The 9214-nt window shown below is 50.9% G+C and overlaps 1 protein-coding gene across 3 annotated transcripts in view; it reads left to right on the top strand.

Annotated features, from left to right (window-relative positions):
* Positions 1–1739: 1739 nt before the first annotated feature.
* ZEB2 (zinc finger E-box binding homeobox 2) overlaps positions 1740–9214 on the top strand; it is a 114220-nt gene continuing 106745 nt past the window's right edge. The window contains exons 1-3 of one of the 3 annotated variants that reach the window (XM_056496899.1): positions 1765–2009; positions 2114–2212; positions 4875–5039. In XM_056496899.1, the coding sequence (XP_056352874.1) occupies positions 4967–5039 (73 nt within the window). In that variant the 5' untranslated portion in view covers positions 1765–2009; positions 2114–2212; positions 4875–4966. Of the gene's footprint in view, positions 2213–3756; positions 5040–9214 lie in introns of those variants that run through there. The other 2 variants (XM_056496900.1, XM_056496901.1) reach the window with 2 other exon arrangements.

Genomic DNA, 9214 nt, shown 5'->3' with positions numbered 1-9214 from the left:
CTTCCTTCCTCTGCGATGCTGGACCGTCAGGAAGGTGTTCCCCGAGCGGGACCATTTTGGAGCGCGATCCCATCGCTGCTGCTCGCCCTCCGCTCCTTGCTTTAGGCACACGCTCAACGCACGGTTCAGGAGCAGTTTATCTAAGCTTAATGTGAGTAAAAGTGCACTGTGGGATCAGTGTGCCATTTGTTTCGGTTTTCAAAAAAAAAATAAAATAAATAAAACAAAGTGCTGGAATAGGCTGAACTCTTGTTAGAGCGGGGAAATTGTTCCGCAGCTCTTCCACGCAGCCTTTTGGGCAGCCCCACGTTTACCTTGGGAAGGGACCGTGCGAGTGGGCAAGACGCGAAGTTTCTCTTTGCAGTGAGATTATTTCGAGCTCCTTCAGGAGGAAGGAGCGGCTGCGGGTTGTGCTGGGAGCTGGGCATGAGCGGCTGGAGCCTCAGCCGGGTCTGCCCCCTCTGCAGCCGAGCGCCTTCGCTCAGCATCCCCGGCTCGCCCTGCCTTTACTTACTTCGATGTTACTTCTCGATTACGTGCGGTGCAAACCGGCTTTTTGATTAACAAACCGGCAGAGCGTTGGTTAAGAACACTTAAACTTTAAAAAAAAAAAGAAAAAACTATCCCCCTGGGAAGAGGGCTCTGAATTGGTTAATAATGTGCAGTACTTGCTAAATTGCTGACTTCCAGATGTGGAAAATATCTTTCTTGTTTAGGACCTACGTAACCTGATTGGATTACGACAGAAGCGTCACATTGGAAGGCTTTTGAGTGATGATTTAATTAACCATACAGTAGAAAGCTGTATTTGCCAGGAAACCCCTTCCATATTTGCATAACCAATCCCTTCAGTGCAAAGGTGGAGTCTGGGCTTCCTTTTTTTTTTTTTTTTTCTTTCCCTTCTTTTTTTTTTTTTTTTTTTTTTTCTATATGTAATTTTATTTTAATTTTAATACTTGAAAAAGTGAAAAACTTGTAACCTCCCTGAAGTTCAGCCCCACGCGTTACTCTTCCACGCTGTCTCTCTGCTCATCCAGCTACTTCCACGAAAGAGCAGAGCCAGGAAAAGAGCCCATCTCACCCCTGATCCATATCTGTGAACAAAACAGATAGACTGTAAGATCTCAGCACGTTTGGTTGATTTTTTTTTTTCATCAGATTTAGCTGACTATTCAAATAACCTGGATGAGTGCTGAAATGAAAGGGAAGGGGGAAAAAAAATAAAAAGAAACGCGTGAAGGATAAAAATAAAACCGCACCAAAACAAGCCAGGAGCTTATTCGCAGTACCCGAGCAGAGTTTAGTTTCTAGGCTTTATGTTAGGGTAAGTTTCCCCACCGCAAGAGCCCGGAGCGGGACGTGCGGGCAGGATGCGGCCCTGGCCAGCGCCGCGGGCGGGCGGGCGAGCGGGGGCACCCGGGGAGCCGGGGGGATCCCGCCCGAGGATGGCAGAAGCGGCAGGGATCCAGCCTGGGGGCAGGGGATCGGCGGGATCCTGCTGGGGAGGGGGCGGGGGATCCCGCCTGGGGGAGGGAAGGGATGCGGCGGGGGGACACGGGGCAGGGATGCGGCTCGGGGACGGGGCTGAGCGGGGATGCGCCCCGCGGGTGGCGGAGGTGCGGGCTGGCAGGGCAGGGCTGTGTCCGCGGGGCAGGGGGATGCAGCCCCGGGGGGTGGGATGCGCGCTGAGTTTCCGCGGGGCGCGGAGCGGAGCGGAGCGGCGGGGCGGGGGGCGGGCGCGGGGCGGGGGGCGGGCGGGAGGAGGTGGAATTGCATTTCTGCCGCTAAAGCGTTCGCGGAGACTTCAAGGTATAATCTATCCCAGATCCTTTCCCAGAGAGAAACTTGGCGATCACGTTTCCACATGATGCTCACGTTTGGTGCTCTCCAATTATCCCTCCCCACAAAGATAGGTGGCGTGTGTTGCAGGGTCTCTCCTCTCGCTCGTACAGAAAAGAAAAAGAAAAAAATGTCATTAGAAGAGGCGTAACACGTCAGTCCGTCCCCAGGTTTGTGTTTCCTGGAGTGGCAGAAAGAGATCAGTCCTAACCTGCCCAGCAGGAATAACGGTCCTTCCGACAACTCTTTGCAAGGCTTTTTACAATTTCTCCAGGAGCTGCATCTCCCTTCACCTTTTCTCCTCCACTTCGCGGCTTCTTCATGCTTTTTCTTCTCAGCATTTCTGGCCAAAACTACAAACAAGACTTCGCAGGTAGGTTTGGAATTTAATTTCATTTTCTCTCTTTTTTTTTTTTTTTCCCCTCTTCTCTTTTTTTTCCTCACACCACCTCACGCATCAGCGGGTTTATTTCATTTCGAGAGTATTTTAATTTTTATGGATTGTTTATCCTTGGGGCGAAATATTTTTATTTTTTTTTTTAATTTTTTCAATCTTTTTAACCGAAACCTGAAGTCACTCCAGCACGGCTCCAGGAAGGGGTGAGCAGTTTCGGGGTGCTCGGGGCTGTGCCACCACCACCCCTGCTCCCCTTACCTGTCAGCCAGGTACGGGAGGTGCCTTTTAAAACGCAGCAGCAAAAGTTTTAGCGTTAGGAAAGGACTTAGTCCTCCTGCAAAAAAAACCCCTGAAACATCCCCCCACCCACCTCCTGCTCCTTTTATTTCAGATTTTACATCTGAGCTCTGAAAGTTTGCAGGTACCTGTTAATGCTTTGCATGCCCTGAGCATGCAGAGCCAGCCCGGCCGGGCACCGCTGGAGCCCCAGCCCTGGGCAGGGCTCCCCGGCAAAGGATGTGTTTCCCCAAACAGAAAGTTTTGCTGTTTTGTCTGCTTAGTTGGTTTCATTTCTATATTTTATTTTGTGAAGCTGGGTGAAGTAACACCTTAGCTTCTGGGAGCCTAAAGCAAGAAGTGAAAGTACAGACTGGAACTTAAAAGTCGTTTGCCAAAAGGAAAAAAAAAAATAAAATTAAAATTAATACATATTTTTAAAAGCTTGCCAGTCCTCTGGGAAGAAAACTGTTCTCGAAATTTGCAGGTTTAAAATTATTGACAACTTTTTACGGGAGGCTGGAGAGTGGGGAAGGGAGTGAAATGCATTTAAAACAATTCACCATTGGTCGTTTTGCATTAAAACGCCAATTGCCGAGGCAGGCTGAGGGTCCGGGCTCGCCTCGGTGCCTGTCCTCCCTCCCCGCTGCATCTCCTCTCCTGGCAGATCTGCCGCGGTGATGCCACCATTGCCCACCCCAGCCTCGGCAATAACTGGCAAATACTAAAGTTTCTAGCACATTTCTCAGCCTCTTCTTGCTCAGCCACATTCATCCACATTCACAGAGCCACCCATTCCCTCTGTCCAGGCGGAATCCCAGGCAGGAGAGTGTGAGTAAACACGCTGACCCCACACACACTCTCTCAATCTTCCCATCCTCTTACCTGCTTGGAGATTCATTATTTTTTATTTATAGCCAAGCAGGTTTTGTAACAGTAAACGCCTGAGGAGAGAGTTCAGGCAGAATAAAAAGACCCAACAGCAGCACACTTCACTGCTCAGCCCTGGTGTGAAGCTCTAGCAAAGTAAAAAGACACAAGGAGGGGGAAAGAGGAAAAGGGAGGAAAATCTCACTCTGCTTAAAATATATATACATATATATTGAAATTGTTGAGTCAGTTAATAATTTTTTTAGGTTTTATGTAAAACTCCCAGTGCAGGAGAAGACAATAGATGCGAAGGCGAGGGGGCATCCTGCTCAGGAGAGCAAGGGTTAATTGCCCTTGTTTTACAGTTTGCATCTGTTACATCTTTTATAGCCCCCTGTTTAAACTAATCCTCAAGTCAAAGCATCTTTAAAGCTACAGCATCTTCTTCGAGATGGACTGAGTTTCAGGAGCGTTCTTGCAGCAAACCAAACGCTCCTGCCCCTCTCTCCCTTTGACAGATAGAGCCTCCTGCCCAGCCCGGGCACACAGGCACACACAGTAGGTCTAAAAGTTTACAAGTTGCTTTTATTTATGTGTAGGGGTTTGATTTTTTTTTTTTTTTTCCTTAAAAACAAAAACCCAAAAGCCAACTGAAAGGCTGAAAACTCTGACAGCGGTAGTTTTGATTTCTGTTTCTTTTCTGGGAAGGAAAAAAAATTGACACTCTGAAGCTTTGTTTAACTAAGGGGCAGGGGAAACCCTGAATATTGTCAAACTGACTAAAAAGGTGACAGAGGTTTATAATTACACTCCTCGTTGTTAGGGGGAGGGGGAGGTATCCGTGCTGAGCTTTACCCCAAAAGGACAGGGGAGAGCCATGTTTCCCTCTCCTCTTATCACTTTGCTGGAGTGCACATTGTGGGGGAAAAAATGAAGGCAGGAGAAGGGTAGGATTTCGCTTGAAAAGAAGTTCTAGTGTCAAATTAAAGTACTTTTAGGAGGAAATGGTCCGCCTAGCATTGAGTCAAACAGCCTACTGTAAAAGCTGTGCATTCCCTCATACGGTCATGAGTTATGACTCATTTGAGATGTAATTCTTGTCTCTCTCTCTCTCTCTCTCTGATCTGCTTTGCTGGTGCAACACACACACACGCAGGGAGGGAGACACAGGCACACGCGCTCGCACACACACACACACGCAGAGACACACACACACACACCGAGAGAGAGAGGGAGAGAGAGAGAGAGAGAGAGAGAGGGATCAGAAATAAATAAATAAATAAATATATAAATAAATAAAGAAGAAATCTGCCCGGCTGGGGAGAGAGGGGGAGCCCGCTCCGACCGCGTCCCACCTCCCCCGGCACGGCCAGCCTCGCCGTGTGCGTGGATGGGTTCTTTTTCGGGTGCAAACTGGGGTCCCCGTTGGCGCCCTGCGTTTAAATGGGACATCCCGATGCCCACATTGTCGCTGTGTTTGGTCGTTACATAGAGCCTGCGTGCTGCTGCCGCTGCCGCTGCCGCCGCTGCTGCTGAATCAGGGAGTCGAGCCCATGCGAACTGCCATCTGATCCACTCTTATCAATGAAGCAGCAGATCATGGCGGATGGCCCCAGGTGTAAGAGGCGAAAACAAGCCAACCCCCGGAGGAAAAACGGTAAGACGGCCCCCCGGGAAAACTTTTCCGGCCGGCTCCGGCGCGGCCGCGGGGGGAAAGGCGGCGGCAGGACGGGGAGCGGGACGGGGAGGGGGCACGGCGCCCGGCAGCGCGGGGCTGGCCGAGCCCGGCTCCCTGCGCGGCGTCCCGCGGAGAGGAGCGCAGAGGAGCGCAGGGGAGCGCAGGGGAGCGGGGGAGCCGCGCTGCCGCCCGCCCGCCGCCGCCGCGCCCCAAAGTTTGTTGCGCGGGCGCGGAGCCGGTCGGGCGCTGCCCCCGTGGCCCGGAGCGGGTCGGGCGCTGCCCCCGTGGCCCCGGGGCGGCGGAGGAGCGGCGGGGCCGGCCCGGCTCTGCCCCGGCGCTGTCAGCGCGGGCCGGGCCGGGGCGCGGAGCGCAGCGCAGCGGGGCGGTGGGAGGCGCGGAGCGGCGCGGAGCGAGCGGGGCGGGCGGCCCTGGGAAAAAAAAAAACCGGCAGCGTGAGAACCCCGAGGCGGGCTGGCACCGAGTTAGCGACTCTGTCTCTCTTTCTCTCTTTCTATTTTTTTTTTTTTTTTTTTAATTGTTAGGGACTCGAAAATGAAACTTCCTCCTCCCTGATAATTAATAATACTAATGAGCTCGGTGCCCGATTGTCCGTCGCTGCCCTCTCCCCCGGTCCCCGGCGGCCGCGCAGGGCCGGGGCGCAGTGGGACGCGGTGTTCTGGGCTGATTTCACATTTGGCAGCTTTCACTGGTGTGGTGGGTCTCTCTTTCTCCGTCTCTCCCCGTCCCTCCCTTAGTTTCTTCCTTTCTCTCCCGGCTGATAGCCGCTTCCCCGCCGCCAGCCTCCCCCTCCCCGCCCGCAGCCCCTCCATGGCCATCCCGGCCCCACTTCCAACAACTTTCCTCTCGAGGAGCCGGAGGAAGGAAGATATTTGTGTGAACCTGAACCCATGCGCTTATAGCTCCGCTACTTCATTTAAGTGGAGAGGTGGAGGGGGGCTGGAGGAGGAGGGGGACGGGGGACACACAACAACAACAACAACAACAAAAAACACAAAGACAAGAGAATGTTGATTAGAAAGAAATGATCCTGCCCCCCCTCCCCTTCCCTCTCTCTAGGTTGTGAGTGTGAGTGTGTGTGCGTGTGTGTGTCTTTTTCTTGTTGTGGTGGAGGCGTCGAGCCATATGGGGGAGTGATAGAGGAATTTTAGTCAGAAACTGTTCGTTATGTTACACTGGCTTTTCCCTTTGTGTTGTCTTTGATCTATTTGCTTGGCTTAGTATTACAAAAAAAAAAAAAAAAAAAAAAAAAAAAAAAAAAAAAAAAAAAGCCAAAAAAAAACCCCAACTAAAATAATATATTCCGAGCAGCTTCCCAAGGATCCGTTCCTTGTTATCTTTTTTTTTAAGTCTCTCCCCCTCCACCACCACCCTTTACTCTTGTGTCTGTCATTATTTAAGGTGGTCCTCACAGAGGAGACCTCCCCTTCCCCTCATCTCTGGGTAATTTAGTAGACATTAAAATTACACGTAATGTTTCCCTCTCCTCTCTTGTGTTTCCTCTGTTCTTTTTATTAAATGTTGGTTATTGATTTTCTAAAATCAATGTCTGTTGTGGGGCTTTTTTCCCCTTACAAGTATCTAAAGCACGTTGCTGATCAACTGGATAACAAAAGCTTTGTGTCAAGTAGCCTTTTTTCTTATGTTAAACAGTCATTTTTGAGAGAAAAAGAGAATGAGATTTAAAGCAACGCATCCAGAAGTGCTCTTTTGCAGTAAAGAATATTCTGAGTGTTTGAGGGGGTTTTATTCTTCTTCCTCAGCCTCCTTGCTTTTCCAGGCAAGAATATTAGTTTAGCGTGTTAAACCCATCACATGTTCTCTGATGAGGGATGCATCTACGTGTTTAATATTTTCTCAACATGATTTGAGTCCTAAAAAAAACCCAACACCACCACCCTTACCACCCCCCCTAAAAAAAAAAAAAAAAAAAAAAAAAATACTGGATGCCTCTGTTTGCCCAGGACACCAGGACCGTATCCTGGTAGTGCAGCCAAGTCTTTGGGAGCACGTATAGAGCGGGGTGGCAGATTCTGGTTGTTCCCATGCAAAAAGGTGTTTTCAGGGAGCTGCACTAACTTGGAAAAGCCACCACACTTGGGAGACGAAAGTTTAATTGCGATTTTTAAGGTAACCACTTAAAGATCCTGCAAACTTCAAGTGTGTGTGCGCTGCTTATGCGAAGGGCTGAGTTCTCCCTTCAGTGTCTTGTTCTGGCCAAGACACGGGGTGTGTGGGGGGGGAGGAAATAATTCTCTACTTTCCGTCTGTCCCCTCTTCCCTCTTTGTGCTCCCTAATTTGTTTCTTTCATTCATTTCTGAGTGAGAAATGCCCTGGTTCTGAGGAGCAGGTAGAGCGAGGGTGGGTTTGGTTAGAGCTTTTTTTTTTTTTTTTTTTTTTTTTTCATTTTCTCTTTCTCGACAAGCACGTATCCAATGCCTTTCCCGTTGGGAATTGCCTAGGATTTATCTGGACTGAGTGGATTTTTCTTCTTTCCTGGAATAGTGGAAAAGATGTTACTTCTGAGCTTGTGTCTTTGCTGATAACACCAGAAACGGTGATGCTTATCGAACTCGGACAGAAATTCCTTAGAAACGCAGCAGAACCAAAATAAATTTTAAAAGCCGCGAAAAAAAAAAAAAAAATTAGATGGTCATGAAGGAAGCGACAGGAGTGTTAGTGAATCCCAGACACATTACAGACGGGGACAAAACAGAATAATCCAACTAATGCCTCAGTGGGCTCCACGCCTGTGTCCGTGTATCTGCGTGTGTGCGGGGATGGGCAAGGCTCGGGATGAGATACCGGCGCTGGATAAAATTACAGCGGAGCTAAATAGGGTAGAAAGGAAGCAGGCTCGGGATTTTCCAAGATAACGGGGTTGATGAGAGCTGCTGGAGTGGAGGAGAGGTGTGCGGGAGGGAGGGGGGGAGGCTGAGAGAGGCGATGTGGAAATCAATGAGGGGTGAGCCCCCCGGGGAGGGGGGGACAGCGGGGAGGATGGGAAGGAGAGGACCCCAAAAAAGCGGAGCCGGGGGGGGGGGCGGGGGGCGGGAGGTGCGGGAGCGGCAGCCCAGGAATGCGGCGGAGCTCCGGGAAGTTCAGTCAGATGATTCCCAGCGCCTGACTCACTTCGCGGCACTTTCACTCGGGAGAGAAGTGGCGGCAGGAGAGGAGGAGGAAGAGGAGGAGGAGGAGGAGAGGGCAGCGAGCCCCCGTTCCGCACGGGCGCCCCGCGGAGGCGCAGCGCGGGTGCGGAGCGGGGCCGGAGCAGCGCTGTCCGGCCCGCAGCCTGCCCTGCCATGCCTGAGCACCAGCTCCGGCTGCTTGTGCTTTGGCGTTTGTTGGTTGAGGGGTTTTTCCCCCCGCCCCCACCCTCTCCTTTCTGCTCCCCTCCTCGAAAATCCAAAGTGAAATTAAAATCAGCGCGAAGGGGGGGGGAAGGGACGAAAGTTGTATCTAATTTACCCCAAAGTTTCAGTAAACAGCTCTCTTTGATTCCTTTGCCACCTCGCTTCTAGTTGTAAAGAAAAGGGAGAAAGTTCAATGCTTTCAGGGCGTCTGATCCAAGACCACAGACCAAACAAGCAGAGACGATTAGACTTGCTCAGAGCCTTTCCCAAAAAGATACCCACCCACCCTCCTTCCAGGGATGCTGGGGAAGGGGGAAAAGCCTCTTTCACTTCTCGCTTGAAAAAGAGGAAAAAAAAATAAAAAGGAAAAAAAAAAAAAAAAAAAAAAAAAAAAAGGAAAAAATAGGCAAGCCTGCCTGCTGCTTTTAGTGAGTGGGAAGTGAGTCTTGTCTTCCCTGCCTGGAGAAGTTTGGAGGCAGCTAGACTGAGGCTGGGGTGTGAGGAGGCAGCTGTTCCCTGTGCAGCCCAGGTGGCAGCGGGCAGAGCGGGCACCCCGAGCGCTCCTGTGGCCGGGCAGCTCCCCAGGGCCGGGAATCCGTTGAGAGGAGATTTCCCCGGGAGTTGGCTCACTGGGTAGCGAGACAAATGTACTGCTACCACCTCCAGAAAAGCACCTGGAGATAGGTATTAAAAATTAATGCCATAAATGCGAGTGGCCAGGGCGTAATGATTATCCAGGCACATTTCCTCGGTGCAGATTCATGTCCAGGCTGAGCTGTGAC

This window comes from Oenanthe melanoleuca, chromosome 7, assembly GCF_029582105.1.
Source record: "Oenanthe melanoleuca isolate GR-GAL-2019-014 chromosome 7, OMel1.0, whole genome shotgun sequence".
In the NCBI taxonomy this organism is placed as follows: Eukaryota; Metazoa; Chordata; class Aves; order Passeriformes; family Muscicapidae; genus Oenanthe; species Oenanthe melanoleuca.
Note: the sequence above shows the minus strand (reverse complement) of the source record. Positions and strands in the feature narration are given on the sequence as shown.